This window comes from Pipistrellus kuhlii, unplaced genomic scaffold (assembly GCF_014108245.1).
Source record: "Pipistrellus kuhlii isolate mPipKuh1 unplaced genomic scaffold, mPipKuh1.p scaffold_m20_p_2, whole genome shotgun sequence".
In the NCBI taxonomy this organism is placed as follows: domain Eukaryota; kingdom Metazoa; phylum Chordata; class Mammalia; order Chiroptera; family Vespertilionidae; genus Pipistrellus; species Pipistrellus kuhlii.
Window position 1 is genome coordinate 30,329,960 of NW_023425515.1, and position 20,818 is coordinate 30,350,777.

The 20,818-nt window shown below is 34.6% G+C and overlaps 1 protein-coding gene across 3 annotated transcripts in view; it reads left to right on the plus strand.

Annotated features, from left to right (window-relative positions):
* The window catches only part of NAALADL2 (N-acetylated alpha-linked acidic dipeptidase like 2), a 1,040,385-nt gene that overhangs the window by 829,026 nt on the left and 190,541 nt on the right, over positions 1-20,818 (plus strand). For all 3 annotated transcript variants that reach the window (XM_036443754.2, XM_045583692.1, XM_036443753.2), the window contains one exon: positions 8,848-8,994. In XM_036443754.2, coding sequence (XP_036299647.1) covers positions 8,848-8,994 — 147 coding nt within the window. The remainder of the gene's footprint in view (positions 1-8,847; positions 8,995-20,818) is intronic.

A 20,818-nucleotide genomic window follows, 5' to 3' on the forward strand; every position in this document is an offset into this window, starting at 1 on the left:
TACTTTAGAATATTAAAGAAAGTCAGTATAGGAGTTCTTCCATTATACTGTATGTAGGATATATATATATATAAACCACAGAGAAGTATCAAACCATATATATTCCTATGCAGACATACTTTTTCACTTAAAGAAAGCACTTTAGTGCTAATCTTTAGCATATCTGAATTGCCAGCATCACTATTCTTGTTCTTTGGGGCCATTGTTAGTAAAATAAACAAGCACTGTGATACCTCCACAGTCCTTATGGTAATGGAATGAGCAGTGAGTGACTCATGACTATTGGGTCGGTATCATAAACAGAGTGGATGTGCTAAACAAAAGGATGATTCAAGTCCTGGGCAGGACAAAGCAAACAGCATAAGATTTCATCATGCTTCTCAAGATGGCATGCAATTTAAAGCTTACAAATTGCTTATTTCTGGAATTTTTTAGTTTATATTTTCAGACCACAGTTGATCACAGGTAACTGAAACCACAGAAAGCAAACCACAGATAAGGGAGACTACTGTAAATATAATTTATTCTTAAACATTATTAGAGAAGATCTGCAATGTATTATTAGGTGTTGAGTATTAGACGACAACCTGACATACTGCCATAAAATATACAAGCTAACTAAGAGAAGAAAACATGACAGTGACTAAGTAAATTGAAGAAATGACACAGATAGCTGAAACCGGTTTGGCTCAGTGGATGGAGTGTTGGCTTGCGGAATGAAAGGTCCCGGGTTCGATTCTGGTCAAGGGCATGTACCTTGGTTGCGGGCACATCCCCAGTGGGGGATGTGCAAGAGGCAGCTGATCGATGTTTCTCTCTCATCGATGTTTCTAACTCTCTATCCCTCTCTCTTCAATAAAATATATTAAAAAAAAAAAAGAAATGCTACAGATAGTTTGTTACAACCATATCCAGTGATCAAATGTGATTTTAAAAAAACCAAACAAACAAACAAACAAAAACACAAACAAACCACAGCATTCCAGAAAAAAGGATAACTGTTAAGATTAGTTTGTTCAACTGTATAAATGTGATCAGTGTGCTGGATATATCAGCATAGTAAAAAGGAAAGAACATTGCATTCCAGGTGAAAAGATCCAGAAGGAAATCCTAATTCTATTGATTTTCAGCCTCAGTTTCCTAATTTGTAAAAAAGTAGCTAGTTTGTTGGGAGCAAATCCCTTCTGGACCACTTTGGCTAGCTGATAAATCCTATATAAACCCAGAAATCATGTCATAAAATGCTTACATTTAAAACACACAGGATTACAAAGAAAACCAATTATATCCAATTGCAGTTATTTAAGTATTAAAGCACACACATTTTCATTTTAGTAGTATGTAAGCTTTCTAAAACTAACACATTAAACAATAAAATTCAGCAAAGTATCTCATAAATGTCATCTTTTCAAATTAGGGGTGAGTTATTTACAACAACTGAAATATGATTCCTAAATACTTTAGAAACTTGTCAATGTGTCTTGGTATTGCTCCTCAATAGGTGCAACTTTGATTTATTTCTTTATATTTACTCATATGATCATTTACTATTAGATTTTCCTATTAGCCTAAAAGGCAGCCTTAGGATTGAGATGGTAATTTCATTTCAGATCTTCAAGTGACTTCTGATAGAAAATTAAACAAGAAACATAACTATAATCTTTGCCTGAATTTGCTTATTTTATGAACTGGAATAAAAATGCTTAATATTAAACGTTAAGTATGGAGCATTTTGTTCTCCTTTGAAGGAATACTTAATTTGAATGTACCCAGCCTTGTAAATAGATTTTAAAAATTAATTGGCCCGTACAAATTTGTTACTAACCTTCTCTCTCCCATGGTGACTAACTTCTAGTAAAATGGAGGAATTTATATTTGTTTCTACTTCCATCTCAGACATTAGTGCTTACAGCGGTTGAGTAGAACACTGTCTATTAACTGATGTAGATCTATTATAATTCACTGAAGTGCTATGTGGGAAAACAATTCACATTAGGATAGAATATAGATTTAGGGTCACTTGGGGCTTGTGAATTTGGCCTAAATTTTAAAGTAAGGAATAATGAAAAGATATAGAAGACAGAGTTTCTGTGTCAGGAATGTTCTGCTCTTAAGGGAAATCCCTAGATATAATGAGGGTCGTGGGGCTAGGGGGCAATTCCAGTCTACAAAATGAGTTCTTTTTTATCCTGTTTTACTCTGAAGCTAGATAGAAACAAAAGCACAAAGAATAAAATAAACACAGGCTTGAGGGTCACATGTTTCCTCTTCTCATCACTGGTTAAATCAGGAGTGTAGGCAATAGAAAATGAGGTGGGGAAAGGAGAGGGAGAGAAAGAGAGAGAGAGAGAGAGAGAGAGAGAGAGAGAGAGAGAGAGAGAGAGAGAGAGAGAGAGAGAGAGACTGATGCAGTAAGTGCTGTCTCTGCAGGAATTTACAGAGACACTCTTGCCTCAGTTGATAAGGAACAGGGCCCAGGAAGGTGTTTCAGGGAACCTTGTGCTGTTCCTGAAGGTTCTAATGTTGAATTGATTTTCTTAAAGCTTATACCTTTCATGTGGGTCTAACTCTAACATGAGGCTCAAAATCCAGTTTCATCCAGTTATAGGCTCAGTTTTTCCTTGGGCCACACAATCCTGTTTTTCATGCTATATCCTCTCTCTGTAAATAGTACACATGTAGCACCACAAATGTGGTTTACCTTCAAAGTGTAATTTGAAAACAATTCTAGATAATGCCCACTCTGTTGCTTTCTTAGTTGGTTTAACAAAAGGAGCTTATATAAGAACAAGGTGTCAGTATGAACCTTCAAAGATAAAACTTTTCAATAAATGAGCCAATAAAAGCAAGCCAGATTAGAGAAAAGAATGTAGAAGTATTTTAGTGTATATCATCTTAAAGGTTGGATATTGCCTATTTGGCTTGTCTAAAAATCATAAAACATGGAAGAAATGATGCACTAATCATTACATCAAGGTGTCATAGAACATGAAATGCAATGAAAATATTAAAGCTGTATAATGGGAGTAGCCATGGCAAGCAGAGAGAATAGAAGCTAATTTGTACTGGCTTCAGATAGAATGCCCTGAACCTATTCCAAGATGAGGTTGAATAAGAACTGATCTTTGTGTAACTATTACAACAAACCAAGAACACAAGGATTGATTGGAATAGGTTCACTGTGCCATCTTAGGAACTCACATATATGGAAAGCTAATACTTTTTGTCAGAGAGAAGCTATAATAGTTATGACTGAATAAAAATAATATAAATACTAGAGGCCTAGTGCATGAAATCCATGCACTGGAGGTGGGGAGTGTCCCTCAGCCCAGCCTGCACCCTCTCCAATCTGGGACCCATCAGGGGATGACTGAGTGCTCATTTAGGCCCTGTGGGATGGGGCCTAAACCAGCAGTTGGACATCCCTCTCACAATCCAGCAGCCAGATAGGTGAGTGGTTTCTAACCACTCACCTATCTGGCTGCCTGATTGCCTCTAACCACTCTGCCTGCCATTCTGATAGCCTCCTAACCGTTCCCCTGCTGGCCTGCTTGACACCTAACGGCTCCCCTGCCAGCCCAATCACCCCCAACTGCCCTTCCCTGCTGGCCATCTTGTGATGACATGGGGCAGCCATCTTGTGATGTGAGGGTATGAGGGTCAATTTGCATATCACATTTTATTATATAGGAGTATATTTATACAAATAATATTTATATTATTTTTTAATTTTTAATTGTTTCACAGAAACATATTGTATAATTTAAAATTGTTAATTTTTATTTATTTATTTATTTAAACTCTTTTTATTTTATTTTATTTTATCTATTTAATTTAATTTAATTAATTTATTTATTTTTATTTAGTTATTTTTTTTACATTTTTTAAATTAAATTATTATCTGTGTACATATTTTAACATTGGTCCCCCTATCCCATACATACCCTCCCTCCCCAGAATTTTGTCTCCATTGGTTGTACTTATATGCATGTATACAAGTCCTTCGGTTGATCTATTATCTCCCCCAGTTCTCCCTACCCTCCCTGCTGTAATTTGACAGTCTGCTTGTTGCTATACTGTCTCTATATCTATCTTTTGGTTCATCAGTTTATAATGTTTTTTAATATCCATAAATGAATGAGGTCATGTGGTGTTTCTCTTTCATTTACTGGCTTATTTCACTCAGCATGATGTTCTCCAATTCCATCCAGGTTGCTGCAAATGATGAGAATTTCTTCTTTTTTATGGCAGCATAGTATTCCAGTGTGTAGAGATGTACCATAGTTTTTGGATCCAATCATCTGCTGATGGGCACCTAGGCTGTTTCCAAATTCTAGCTATTGTAGATTGTGCTGCTATGAACATAGGGGTGCATATATCCTTTCTGATCGGTGTGTCTAGCTTCTTGGGATATATTCCCAGGAGTGGGATTACTGGGTCAAATGGGAGTTCCATTTTCAGTTTTGTTTTTTTGTTTTGTTTTGTTTTTTTGAGAAGTTTTATTTTTGTTTTATTTTAGATTTTTTTAATTAAATAATTATCTGTGTACATATTTTAACATTGTCCCCCTCCCACCATACATACCCCAAAACTGCTTTTGCTGTGCCCCGTAGATTTTGGATTGTTGTGTTTTCATTGTCATTTGTTTCCAGGATGTTTTTAATTTCTTCTTTGATTTCTCTGGTAACCCAGTCCTTGTTTAGTAGCATGCTGTTTAGTCTCCATGTGTTTGATTTCTTTGGATTATTTTTATTGTAGTTAATTTCCACTTTTATGCCACTATGATCTGAGAAGATGCTTGATATGATTTCTATCTTCTTGAATTTGAAGAGACTTTGCCTATGTCCCAAAATGTGGTCTATCTTTGAGAATGTCCCATGTGCGCTTGAGAAGAATGTATATTCTATGGCTTTGGGGTGGAATGTTCTGAAGATGTCGATTAATTCCATCTGGTCTAGTGAGTCATTTAGGATTGATATTTCTCTGCTGATTTTTTGTTTAGATGATTTGTCCAAGGGTGACAGCAGTGTATTAAAATCTCCTACTATGATTGTATTGCTATTAATCTCTCCCTTAATGTCCTCCAGCATTTTTTTTTAATATATATTTGGGTACTCCCGTATTGGGTGCATAGTATATATTTACTAGGGTTATTTCTTCTTGTTGGATTGCTCCCTTTAGTATTATGAAGTGGCCTTCATTATCTCTTCTTATGTCCTTCACTCTGAGATCTAATTTGTCAGATATAAATATTGCTACCCCAGCTTTTTTTTCATTTCCATTCGCCTGGAAAATCTTTTTCTATCCCTTCACCCTCAGTCTGTGTGCATCTTTTTTTCTGAAGTGGGTTTCTTGTAGACAATAGATATATGGGTCTTGTTTTCTTATCCAATCTGTTACCCTATGTCTTTTGATTGGAGCATTTAAACCATTTACATTTAATGTTATTAATGATAGGTTCTCATTTGACGACATTTTTATTCTATAGCCCTGTGTTTCTTCTTCGCTTCCTATTTCTTTATTTTTACAGTAGACCCTTTAGCATTTCTTGCATTGCTGGTTTGGTGGAGATAAATTCCTTTAATCTTTTTTTTGTCTGTGAAGCTCCTGTACACCTTCAATTTTGATTGATAGCCTTGTTGGGTACAGTATTCTTGGATTCAGACCCTTCCTTTGCATGACTTTGTATATTTCATCCCATTCCCTTTTGGCCTGATATGTTTCTGATGAGAAATCAGTTGCTAGTCTGATGGGGGTTCCTTTATATGTAACTTTCTGTCTCTCTGGCTGCTTTTAAGATTCTTACTTTGTTGTTGGTGTTTGCCAATTTAATTATAATGTGCCTTGGTGTCAGTCTTCTGGGATTCCTTTTGCTTGGGACTCTGTGAGCATTTTGGATTTGTGTGGGTTTTTTCTTCTCTATCTCAGAAAAGTTTTCTGTCATTATTTCTTTAAATACGTTTTCCATGTCTTCCTCTGTTTCCTTTCCTTCTGGAACCCCTATTATTCTAACATTGTTTTGTTTTGTATTGTCCCAAAGTCCCCTTAAGCTCTCCTCCTGCTTTTTAATTTTTTTTTCCCCAGAAGCTGTTCTAATTGGGTATTTCCCCCCATTTGTCTTCTAGCTCACTGATGCAGTCCTATGCTTCTTCTAGTCTACTCTTGATGCTTTCTATTGAGTTCTTCATAGTAGCGATGTCATTTTTCATTTCTTCTTGGTTCATCTTCATTTCCTCTTGGTTCTTCTTCATTTCCTCTTGTTTTGTTATTCATATCGTCAAATTTCTCTTCCATTCTTTTTAGCCATCCTATGATCATTACTCTGAATTCTTGCTCTGGTAGGTTGCTTGCCTCTAACTAGTTTACTTCCTTTTCTGGTGATGCCTGCTTTTCTTTCATGTGCGGGCTATTTCTTTGTCTCCCCATGGTCTTTTTTCAGGATCTCTGGTTATGTGGTATTCCTTCTCCTTTCTGTAGGTGATTGAAAAACTCCCTTGAATCCACGTGTTTGCACCAATTGGGGCGTTACAGCTGCTCAATGGTCTCCACTGCTATGGGTTTTCCAGGCCTCAGAGTAAAATTGTTAATTTTTGAGCCATGTAATTCTGTGAGAAAAGAAATTATTTGTAAAGAATGTTGACATTTGCAGTAGATATTAAAGATTATATAGGCAAAATGACATTAAAAACAAACCTATATTTTTATTGAGGTTGAGTAGAATATATATGATGTTTCAAAATGATAAGATGTGTCTTCAGTAAAGGCAAAGAAGATCACTTAAAAGATTACTAATTTTATTGGCTATACATCTGGGGAAATAAAAGGCTAGATTCTATGAAATATTATTATTTATTAATATTTATATTATTATTTATTAATAATATAAAAGAGTACAACTGTTCAGGTTTCACAAACTCAAATGCTTCTGGCCATTTTAAATGAGTGAAGCAGGCTGAGTGTGACACTAGTGATGTGACATTGATCAATAACTTGCCAGACATTTAAGTTAAATTTTAAAATATTCATTGTGGCTAAAGAAATACCTTTCCAGGACCCAGATTTTTAACACCTGGATCTCTCATTACTACTTGGTATTTTTAAAATGATATACTAGTAAATTAAGGTGTTTTTTTGTTTGTTTTTGTTTTTTATTTATTTATTTATTTATTTATTTATTTATTTTTGCTTTTCATTATCTAGTATTAAAGGTAGCACTTCTTTGGAAATATTTTATATCTTACCTAAATGTTTCTAGGTATGAAACCTCTAGGAATCTTTATCCCAGGAGTCTATCAGGAATTGAAAATGGTTTACCTATATTTTCAGAAAAGTGTGCTTTCAAAAGAAGCAAGTTGGAGAGAGTTATCATAAAAAGCATTAGGTTGCTATTGATTAGATATTATCCAAGTTACTTGTAAATAACGTAAACTGATAACTTGCCTTGTTTATAAATACTCAAGGTTTCCATTTTAATTGATTTTAATTTGTTGCAAAGATCTTTCTATTAAACTCTCAAAAAATATTGAATAGATCTTGAAACATTATTATGGGTTTGAAAAATCTAGCATTGTACTTGAAAAGTTGACAAAATTGCTTTAGCAATATTCAACTTCATATTTCAAATATTTGCATGTAATATCAATATATATTTTATTGATTTTTTACAGAGAGGAAGGGAGAGAGATAGAGTTAGAAACATCAATGAGTCATTGATCAGCTGCCTCTTGCACACCCCCTACTGGGGATATGCCCACAACCAAGGTACATGCCCTTGACCGGAATCGAACCTGGGACTCTTCAGTCCCCAAGCCAACGCTCTATCCATTGAGCCAAACCGGTTATGACTGCATGTATTATATTTAAAAGTATTTTTGAAATTGTATCATGCCAAAGAATCATGGGGAGGGAAGTTTAAGCATCCACTGATTTTTCATTCAATGGCAAATGTGTATGGAGGACATACAGATTGGGGCAAAAGTTAAACTTGTGACCATGTGAAACAGTTTATTCGTATATTACTAATTATTAATTATTAGAGACCCAATGCATGAAATCTGTGCAAGAGTATACCTTCCTTCTCCCAGCTGCCAGCACTAGCTTTCCTCACAGCCCTGGCTTCGTCCAGAAAATCATCTGTAGGATGCCCAGTCTAATTATCATGTTAACCTTTAATTATTATAGATTGTATTATTATCCAAACAAACAACTGTTCTATCTGCCTATTAGACATGGTGTTCTCATGTTATTGCTCACTTCCGTTTGTTTTGCATGCTAGACAACTCTTAGTGCAATAAATAATATCCTATTTCCTTATATATGTCCCCAGAGATTCTTGATGTCCCACAGAGTTGATGCCATATATTCCTCAAATGTGTGGGAATATGCTTTTAAGAGGAAATTAAGAAAATTCCTTCTGTGTTTTCCAAAAAAATATATTTAGAAGAGTGGAATTGTATCCTATCAAACCATCCTTTAGATTTAAATTCATGGAAAAACAAAAAGAACAATAAAATTAAACCTTTTTAAGGGACTCACATTCTTTAAAAATATTTCAAATTAAAGTTATGATGGTTTATAATAATTCCATGATTAAAAAAATGCTTTTGAAGCAAGAAAAACAAGCAGTTAGACTTAGGTCAGCACTAGTCACACTTGGTGAGCATCAGAATCCAGAATCATAGAAGAGTGTTACAACCCAGATTCCTGGCTCCATCCTGGAGGTTCCCATTCAGGAGGGCATGGGCGACATCCATGCTGCTGACCTATGGACCACACTTGGAGTGACATTGATTTAGAGATGCCCCAAGAAGCTGAGTTTGTGCTAACCATGTAAATTATGTTTTTCAGAAAAATAATCTCCACTGTTTCAGAAGAGCGCAGTGCCCAGAAACCAATGTCAGTTCCGTACAGATACAAGGTGATGCAGATTATTTCATCAACCACCTTGGAGTTCCCAGTGTGCAATTTGCTTATGAGGACATCAAGTCATTACAGGTAATTCTTTCAAAGACATGAACCCCCACACAACCACACACAATACAGCAGACATGCAGAATTTGATTTTACCCTGGCTGTTTGTCTTTCTTATCAAGTAGGTCACTATAGGAAACTGCTTCAATTAGAGATTTATTCTTGTTGTTCAGAGGCTTTGTAACAGTATTTGAAAACATCAACTCTTTTCAATAGTGTTGAATTCAGTTTATAAATAGGTTTATATTGTCACTCACATTTCACAGCATGCTTTGCAACAAGAAATTCGCAGTAGTTGGACTAACATCAAAACATAATTATAATCTTCAGTATGCGCAGAAACAGATGACATGTGCAATAGAATCTCTTCTTGCCCAAGGGGAAAATGCATTCCATGTGCTGTATATTAATGTGTCTTGAGGATTAGCTTCCAAAAGTTTGTCAGTAGTTTGCCTGCTTAAAAAGATACAACTTTTTTGTGTGAAGATAGGTCTCCTCCTCCCATATCACATAGGCATGATTCACCATCATAAAGTCTGTGTTCATCCATTTATTGGACTGTAAGCATTTTCATCTCTCTCAGAATTGTGTCACAGGAAATTGTTTCTCTGTAGATATAAACCAGTTGAGATATTTGATTTTCTTTTAACAAATTGTGCTTGCCTTTTGGGGAGTTCTTTAAAAGCCTCTGAGGTAGCCTGGTTGAGGTAATTTTTATATTAACTAAATGGTGGCTACAAATAGAGTAAAACCTGCTTTGTTACACAATCATAGATGTCCTTGAAAATTTGTATTTAAATTATATTTATAGACTAAACTTCTGATATTTAATGTCTTAATATCTATTAGCTTTTAGCAATACTTTGTTCTGTGTTTCTCTGAATATAGGTTAGCTCCTCTGTAAACAGCTGATATATCTAACATCTTAAATTCATGGAGGGATAAATTCTGGGTGAATTCTATTGTGATGAGATAAATTCTTAGGAAATACAAAAATAATCATTATGATTTTCTGCTTTTATTTTTTTAAAATTTCTTTATGACTAAGGTATCACATATTTGTCCTCAATCCCCCATTCCCAATCCCTTACCCCCCCACACACTCATACCCCCAATTGTCCTCGACCACTGGTTAGGCTCATATGTATACACATAAGTCCTTTGGTTGATTACTCCCTTTTATCCCCACCCTCCCTTTGAGGTCCAACAGTCTTACCCATGGCTCCTTATCTCTGGATTTGTCCTTGTTATCTGCTTTTATAGTTTTGGGTTTTCATATGCTATTGTTGTTTGAACATGAGGTACATGTGTAGCAGTATCTTTTCTTTTAGGCAAGTCCATGCTCTATACCTTAATAAAATCTATGTCTTCAGAAATAACTCATTTTTTTATTTTTCTGCTTGATATTTTGCAATATCTCTTTATCACTTCCCCATCTCTGCTCATCCAACTCCTGTCATGTCAACACATTGAATGGTATCTTTTATTCAATACAGGTCTGATTCATCTTGGTTGAGTTTTAAGCCAAGAATTTAGAGAAGCAATATAGTATAGCCTTAAGAATGGGACTAATAGTTGATTCCCAACTCTGGTACTTGCTTGATACTTATTAGATACATGATTTAACTTTTTTCGGCATTATTTTAGAAATAAGGAACCATAGCATAGTTATGCATAGCATAAATAACACCATGTATGTAAAAAACATAGCTAATATTAAACATGCAACAAAGCCTCTATCAATCATAGCTATCATCACAATTGTTATTGCCCAATTGTAGTTCCAAATGTTAGTGGGAGAATTTCTAAAACAATTAGGTAAGAACATATTAGTAGAAGGGAAGAGCAAGCTTGTAAACTGTTAAGGAAAACAAGTTTCTGAGGCAGAAGAGGTGGTATTTGATTAGGATCAGCTGGAGGATCTGAGGTATCAATAGAAAGAAATATTTGAAAACCAATATCAGTGAAGTTCTCAGAAGGTACTATTATCACTGAAACTCCTTAGGCTAAAGTATACCTACTGGCTTAGTCAAAACAAGTCAATTAGTTTTTCAAATATTACTCAAACTGTCTAACTTTTATCAACAAAATCATCCTACCTATGCTAATAAAAGAGTAATATGCTAATTAGATCGGGAGACCTTCCAGATGTCCTTCAGGACAAAGCCATGGTGGCAGGGCTGAGGCAGAGGTGGTTAGGGGCGATCAGGCTGGAGGGGAGGGCAGTTAGGGGTGATTAGGCTGGCAGGGGGATAATTGGAGGCAAGGAGGCCAGCAGGGGGGGCAAGGTGAGGGCAAGCAGGCTGGCAGGGGTCAGTTGGGGGTGAGCAGGCTGGTGAGAGGCCTGTTGGGGGTGACAGGGTGGCAGGCAGAGTGGTTGGGGCAGATAAGCAGGTAAGCAGTTAGGAGCCTGCAGTCCTGGATTGCAAGAGGGATGTTTGACTGCTGGTTTAGGTCCTATCCCACAGAGATCAGGCCTAAACTGGCAGTTGGACATCCCCCTAGGGGTCCCAGAATGGAGAGGGCGCAGGCCGGGCTGAGGAACACACCCTCCCTTCCTCCCCTTCCCCCCTCCCCCTGCACAAATTTAATTGGCCCTGATTGCCGGCCAGACCTAGGAATCCTACCCGTGTACAAATCTCCAGTTTTTATTATATTTCTCCAATGAGCAATTAAAAGAGAATCCCCTATGCTTTATATTGTAAAAGATAACATTGTTTCTATTACTTTAGCATGGGGCATTTTTAAAAATGGATTTGTCCCTTAAAAAATATGAATGCTCAAGGTGAGGTAATTTCGTGTGGTGAACTCTCCAAAGAACACATAACCCTTTGCTTTCAGTGTTAACCTATAGTAATTATTTCTATGTGTTAAAGGAGTTGTGAACACTGAGAGGCTTTATCCATGATATGAATATTTATTCTATGTCAATTAGTAAAGTACATAAAATTTTAGAGGTTTTTTTATGAGTTTGAAAGTAGATTCAAAAATATAATGTATACTATATGTATTATATACTATGTTATACACATAATGTAATATCTAAGATAATATCTACCAGCTATTGAGTACTTACTGTGCTGTGTCTTTTATGTCAGCTCATTTAATACAGTATTCCTATCAGTCAACTATTATTATTAACACTTTTTTAGTGCTATTATAGATGAAATTAAGTTTAAAATATAATTGCTTTTCAGGGTCATAAAACTAATAAATGGCCAAGACAGAAGTTGACCTCAGATCTGTTTAACCATAAGCTCATGTTCTTAAAGATTACACTAAAGATCACATGTTAGAAGCCCAAGTGCAAGATCCAGTGTACAGATATATTTTATTTGCTCTGCACTTTATTGAAAAATGGGATTCTGGAAACATCGGTTTCTTTTTCCCATGGACACAATCGTCTAAATTGCACAATACTCACTGGCTTGCCATTTTCTTTATTAAAGAATCTGACATATTTGTTCTAGAATGCAGTTAAGAATAATATTGCTTCAACACCTGTTTCTATTAAAAAAATGGGACATGAATGACCAACCTAAAGGGCCACATGGTTTACCAGACTTGTGTAAATCATATCACTTACCTGCACCCTGCAACAACTGAGTTCATTATGTCTACATTCATCTTGAGTAAAATAGTTGAAGTGGATAATTATACAGTTCCTTTCAGTTCAAAAATTGTATATGTATTTTAAGTGAAGCTACTTTTATGATTTTGCTTATATTTTTGAGAAAGTATTTTAAAAAGTATTTGGATGTTTATAATGCAAACCTTCATATATCTGCCATTTTTTTAACCCAGTAAAATTAATTATGAACCCCTCATATTCCATTTAAAAAGTGAATAACGATCACATAAAAATATTTCACTGTAGGAAAATAAAATATTTTTATGGAAATAAGGGCCATTATTAGTTCTAAAATTATATTTCGATTAAACCTGACATTTTAAAATGTCTATCCCAAATATCTCATGTTGTCCATATTCTCATCATTGCCTTTTCCCTATAGCTTTTCTGGATGCTTATATATTGCATAAGATTGCTTGAAGTACCTTTCACCTATAGTTTTTCTTGGTGCCTTTCTTCTAATTTTCCAATAATTGAATTTCACAAATGCAAAGAAAACTATGGATTTTCCAAATACTAATATCATTCCTTTTCATAAAATATCGTCCTGTTAATTGAAAAGTCTCTAGTTGTATGCTTCATTTAAATATAGTTTTCAGTTTGTAAACATTGCCGCACCTATTAGGAGAGGCATTCTGTGCAGACTAAATACAATGCAGAGATTGCTGAAAAGGAAAGGAAAAGACAGATGCTGTCTGATTAAAAGTGCAATTTATGACAGGCTGGTGGTCCAATGCACATTTCTTCTGTCACTTAGCAGCTGTTTCGCATAATTTCTGTTCCAGATCAGTATATGTACTCCATAGGGCATGTCAGAGGTTCTGCCTTCTTCCGTTTATCAAATATCAGCCCGTGTACCAGCAAGCTGTATACCATAAATTCAAGCTCTGGTTCTTCACTCTGCATAACCTTATATTTTTTGCTCTTCTGCGTGAAGCATTATATTTTAAACCCAATTTACCTCTATAATGGAGGACTTAACATTTAAATGATAATGAGACAAAGGAGTATTATAACTTATATGGCACGATTTCTTGCATGATTGTTTTAATATCATTTAGTAGCTCAGCAACTGAGAACCACGTAGCATAGGTGTTTAAAACTCGTATTAATGCCTAAAGTAAATAATGTTTACTCAATTTTAATTCTTATGCAGCAGCATGAATGTGTATGAATGTTTGTATTTGTGTAATTTTTCTCTTTATTGATTAAGGTATTGCATATGTGTCTTTATCTGCCCATTGTCCCCCACCCCCTCTCATGCCCTCACCCCCCCTTTTGTCTGTGTCCATTGGTTAGGCTTATATGCATGCATACAAGTCCTTTGATTGACCTCTCCCTCTCATCCCCAGCCTCCTCTACCTTCCCTTTGAGATTTGACATTTCAATCGATGTTTCTCTGTCTCTGGATCTGTTTTTGTTCATCAGTTTATGTTATTAATTATATTTCACAAATGAGTGAGATCATGTGATATTTACTAGTATCTTTCTCTGACTGGCTTATTTCACTTAGCATAATGCTCTCCAGTTACATCCATGCTGTTGTAAATAGTAAGAATCCCTTCTTTTTTACAGAAGCATAGTATTCCATTGTGTAGATGTACCTGGTTTTTTAATCCATTCATCTGCTGATGGGCACTTAGGCAGTTTCCAAATTTTAGCTATGGTGAATTGTGCTGCTATGAACATAGGGGTGCATATATCCTTTCTGATTGGTATTTCTAGTTTCTTGGGGTATATTCCTAGAAGTGGGATCACTGGGTCAAATGGGAGTTCAAGTTTTTGTATTTTGAGGAAACTCCATGCTGTTCTCCACAGTGGCTGCACCAGTCTGTATTCCCACCAGCAGTGCATGAGGGTTCCTTTTTCTCCACATCCTTGTCAGCACTTGTCATTTGTTGATTTGTTGATGATAGCCATTCTGGCAGGTGTGAGATCTAGACCACGAACTTACACCATACATAAAAATAAACTCAAAATGGATAAAGGACTTAAACATAATATGGGAAACCATAAAAACATTAGAGGAATCCACAGGCAGCAATATCTCAGACATATGCTGAAGCAATATCTTCCCTGATACAGCTCCTAGGCAATGGAAAGTAAAGAGAAAATGAACAAATGAGACTACATAAAAAAATGTATGTGTGTAATTTAAAAATAATTAGTTTTCTGATACAATAATGTACATGTACAGATTTTAGAGAAAAATAACATCGTTTGCATATTGATTCTTCATGTTTTATTCCACTGCATAAAATAAAAAGTTAGAATACTTAAATTAGAGATTATTATTTTATTACTTTTCTGTTTGAAACTTGATCATTGTCATTGCTAATAGGTAATAACAATTCAAAAGTCAGTTAAAAGCTCTTGACTTAAGAATCCAAATATATATATATATATATAACTTTGTTTAATTGCACTGATATTTTGCAGTATCTTATAGAATCTGTTTCATACTGATAGCTATGAAAATTAATGTCAGTTATAAATAATAAAAATATGCCAATGAGAACCAGGTTGAAAATGGATTCTTTGTCTTCTCTCCAGTTCAATCTTTAGTTTCCTAAAACTTATTTTAGGAAAAGTACTTTCAATATCAATCAAAACATTATATTATTATTTTCTGACTCCATTTAAGCCAAAGGTTTTTGAACATTTTGTTCTTAAAGCCAGTTTATCCTCTAAAATTATCAAAGATTCTAAATAAAAGAGCTTTGTTTATGTGGCTAATATGTACAAATATTTAGTAGCAATTAAAACTGAGAAAATATATTTATTTGTTTATTAATTCATTTAAAATGTTAATAGATAAGTTATTATGAATTAGTAAAATTTATTTTTATGACAGTAAATTATATTTCCCAAGACACAAATATGTAAATTAGAAGAGTGACATCAGTATAGGTATAATCTGTTGTTACATGTTGTTTTGAATGAAACATATAAAAATCTATGTCTTACAGTCTTTTAATATAATGAAAAATATTTTTCTTTGATCCTACTCTGAAACTTGACAAGTATTTGTTTCTTAAGAGTTGGTTCAATGTGGAATCTGGAATGATATTCATGAGCTTTTTGTACTCTATGCACTTGGGAATGCAGAGTGAAAATAAGAGTGTGAGGGCATATAATATCACTATTATCCTTTTATAAAAATAATTTCTGTCTCAGAGTCCTTTGAAGTTTTCTGGACCATACTTGCTGAAATGCTGATCTGGAGAAATGAATGACCTTGGTTAAAACCGTCCACTTTATTCTTCATAACATCTGACAAGGTGTTCAACTTTGCTCTTTTTCAAAGATTTGAACTGTGATTTTCTATTCACCTATGTGTGTCTTTTCTGGTCACCACTGTGTATGGCCAACCCATTCACCTGACAAACAGCATGAAGTAGGAAATATAACACTCTCATAAACTGTGATTCTACAAAGCATTCCACTTCTTAGAAGTCTTCCTTTATAGGAGAAGGTTAAACCCCAATCAACAAATCAACAGTTACAGAGCAGCCTTGAAAAGCTTTGATTGCATGGTATAGGAAATGCCTGTCACAGAGGGAGTGCTATTAAAGTTGCTGTGTGCTTCCAAGAGCCTGAGGAGTAAACACAGGAAATTGAATATGAGACAGATATTGAAAAAACAAAGAATGGAGAAACTCTTAAGACTCAAATGGATAATTCAAAAGATCATACTTCAAATTGCCTAATATTTTGAAATGGCTGCAAGGAGGACATAATTCCCATAGCTGTTGCCCTCACTTATTGTAGAATTCTAAAGAAGAACATTTATTCCAAACACCTGTCATTGTTGGGTCAAAATATATAGCACATGCAGTATACTTAATGCTAGTGCTATTTTCAAGGATTATCTTATGATCATCCCCTTTATTGGGCAATTTTTTTTAATAATGTAGTTTTGGATAATTTCAGCAATAATTTACTGATGGATTTAGTGATAGACCATGTTGTAAATTTGGCAGCATTTAAATTTTTTAAAAAAAGGGTGAATCTGATGCGATTTATTGAGATATCTGTTACAAACACATACATTTGTTTAGCCTGCTTTATTAACTACATGTTATAAGCCAGAGCATATTAGAAATGTGAAGCTGAGTGAAACATGACCCCCTTCTCTCAAAGTGGTCACAGTCCAGATTGGGACTCAGACATGTAAACAATTAAATGAAGAAAGTATAGTTGAAGTTCTCTTAACTGACTTCCACTTAACTGGCCTGTGGGTGTTCATTGACAGTTTTTGTTTATCTAAAACACAATGATCCATGATTAAGACACTCTGAAATTCATCACAGTAAGATCTTTATTGAATTTTTACATGCTTGTGTTCTCTCAGGTTCAATATGCTTCTCTCAGAGTCAGCTATACAGGGGAGGGCAAATGTAGATTACAGTTTTAAGTATATGAAACAGTATTATTTATTATATTATTTTCCAAATGAACAACTGTAAACCTGCTTTTGCCCCATCCTGTATTCTTAGATCTATGTATAGCTCCCTTTGCATTTATTATTAATAACTAGGTAACTTAATTACTTCATAAACTTATGAATCATGAGAATAAAAATTATTTCTACAAAATCTATAGTGATAGCACTCTAAAAGGCATGTTGCTAATAAAGAATTGATGTGTAGTAGGCCAACCTACTCTTAAAGACTGGGGGAAATTGTAGTAATCTAAAAGCATTATGCACTCAATTTGCTTCACAAATGTCTATAATTACACTTCAAATAAAAGGCAACTTAAAACGTAGATGCTGACTAAGATAAGAGAGAAATAATAGAATTTTATTCAACAGGCCAATGTTCAGGGAAAAGGCTTTGGGTTTACATCAAACAATTGGCCAACACACACACACATGCACTCATAGGTTTTAAATTAATAATATTTACACATGTATTAGTCCATCTCCATGATTATTTAATTGAACCTACTTCTCCATAACTAACCAACCAACTTGTGGGACAAATTATATTGGCTAAGACAGCTCTAGTACAAAGTGAAGTATTAGAGGCAAGGTAGTACCCATGGAAATTGTATTTAGCAAATACTCATATGATATTTTTGGTTGGTATTTTTTGTTCTAAGTCCTTTAATCCTATTAATGCATTTAATTTATTTTTGAACTTATAATTAATACTTCTGACTACTTGTGTTAAAAATAAACCTGAGGTACAAAGCAATCAAATAACTTGGCCATCATTACACATCTTTTAAGTGGCAGAATAATTTGTTTATTTACTTTTTATTTTATTTTTTAAATGCTGGAACTCTTTTTTTTATATATATTTTATTGATTTTTTACAGAGAGGAAGGGCAAGGGATAGAGAGCTAGAAAGATTGATCGGCTGCCTCCTACACACCCACTACTGGGGATGTGCCCGCAACCAATGTACATGCCCTTGACTGGAATTGAACCTGTGACCTTTCAGTCTATAGTCCGTCGCTCTATCCACTGAGCTAAACTGGTTTTGGCTTAAGTGGTAGAATAACTTAAAACCTATAACTCTAGTGCTAGTCCCTGGGCTTTTTGCCCTTATTTTATGCTGTTTCTCAAAGCTTTCTACTTGAAATGAAGTGATTCTAAAATTCTATCTCCCACTATTTTTGTAGTCACTATAATGTTAAATTTTATTTTTTCTAGTTTCCCATATAAAGGTTCTAAACATTTCAGCTTTGACCATTCTCAAAGTTAAGCAACATTTGGAAGAAAATAATACTTCTTAATTGAATTTAATATGAATCCAAAATTTATGTATATGGTAAAAGTGGTATTAATGTCTTATAGTAATTTACAATATATTATTTTTAAAGCAAATATAATACGTAATTTTATTTCCAAATTAACTGTGAAAAATGAGGGTATAGTCAAGATTGTTCCTTCTAATTATAATGACAATGGCACATTTTTTAAAGTAGAATATCTTTACATCTAAAACCATTTTGGGAACAAATTTAAATGACATTTTCAAATGATCAATTTAAATGTTAAGAGCAGTTTTGGTGCCCATATGCTCTAATTATGAACTCCAAAAGGAAATTGCATATCTGGATATAATAATACATTTATTGTCCATTCTCTAATCTCCAAAACTTCTTCATACTATTTTATTTGCACCTGGAATTGCAGGTCTTCAGCATCTGTTTCACAACTTATAGTGTTTCACACAGAAGCTTATAGTTTTGCTTTTATAAAATAAGCCAATGTTTCTATAAAACTGTAGATAAAGGCACAGCATTGGCTTTGAAGTTTCATAAATGTAACAAACAAACAAAGAAAAATAATTAAAGCCATGGCCACTTGGCTTATACCGATTGCTACTGCTTCCTTGTGAAAATTCTGACTTTTTTGTTAGTCTCAAGAGAACTACAGTTGTCTTCAGTAACCTTTCATGATGTTCTGTCCCTGTGATTTTAAATGAATGGAGAGAATTCTGAAAAAGAACCAAGTATTTATCAGTATTTTGATTTCTGTGGCTTGTCAATAGCTTTAGCATTGAAATTATTCTGACCCAATTTTCTATTATCAGTGAAAACATTTAGGGCAAAATAGTGTAGTGTTTATGCAGTACTGATAAGTTTGTAAATGCAGGAAAAAATAACCTGTAGCTTTATGCACAGGTCATTTTCAGTTTTCTAAATCAGTATTTTGTAATTTGAGTTTTATTTATCTATAATTTTTATCAGAGCATTAGACATTTTACACATACTCCATGTTTAAAGATGATTTACAATTTACAATTCTGGAATAAATTTATGGAATTTGAATTGAAATGAAATTTTGTATGAAGATTGCTGGGAACTATTCTTTGACATAATGAAATCACAATGGTACATTATTCATGGAAAAATATTTGAGGTTAAATTCAGGACATTTTTTCCTCTCTGTACCGGTCATATGGCCCAAGTTAGGAATGACAGCTCATTGGCTATCATTGGTTTGCAAACTCCCACCAGTTCAAGGCTGATTTTGAACCATCCAAGTGGTCAAAGTAAGATCAGAGGCCTTTGTGGTAAGAGGGTCCTAAGAATGATGGGTCCATGGATATGCCTGGATGGACTCTCTCCAATGGGCTGATTGAAAAGAAGCATTCATAGACTCATGGACTTTTACAGCAACATTGATCATTCAACCCAGGTACTTTAATCCATTCCTCTGTGGTAAAAGGAAATGGTAGCTTAGAGAGATTTAGAAACTTGACTGAGGAGTTAAGAAGATTAAGTACAGATTTAATTCTCCCTTCTTTCTGCTCAGTGCTTCTATCTATAGTTGCTATATTCTAAACTACAATTCTATATGTTTTATTCATGCTCTTCTTAACTTTTTTCTCTCCTCTTTAGCATACTTCACCTTTTCCTGTACCTTTGATCTTGCTTTTTATAGTATTTCCTTTTTTTATCACCCCCTTCTTTTTCCATATAAATTTCTACTCCATATCTGTTTCCACAGCAATCTCTCTATTTTTAATATTTTAGTTGACTTAGGAATTTAGTCTATTTCAACTGACTTAATGTATTTAATTTGCTCACAGATGAAGCCATAGCCTGGCTTCTCCCTAACATTTCAAGGTATATGCTATAAAATAATACAAATGGAGGTCATTATGTCATATATGGCTAAATTCTAAATATTTAAATGTTATAAATCAAATTTATAGAAAGTGTTAAATTTAAAAAAGAATGTTCTTCTCTCCTGATTTGACAAATAATGTTGAAAATTATCAGGAAGGAAGATTTGAATTTAATGGTCTCAGGCTCCTGAGAATCTTATGTCAAAATAGGATGAAATGGGCCGAGATCGGTTTGGCTCAATAGATAGAGCGTCGGCTTGGGGACTGAAAGGTTCCGTGTTCGATTCCCGTCAAGGGCATGTACCTTGGTTGCGGGCATATCCCCACTAGGGGGTGTGCAAGAGGCAGCTGATTGATGACTCTCTCTCATCGATGTTTCTAACTCTCTATCTCTCTCCCTTCCTCTCTGTACAAAATCAATAAAATATATTTTAAAAAATATGATGAAATGGAAGAACTGAACCTGCAGTCCCTGTCCTTTGCTCCTAGACCTACCTTCCTCTCGATGCCCTCCCTATTCCAGTCCCATAGTATGAAAGTCCTTGTGTACATGTATGTGGACACCTTGGTTTTCACTTTTAAGTACAGTCAATAGCACCCTTAAACAGCTACTCATAGCCCACTAGCT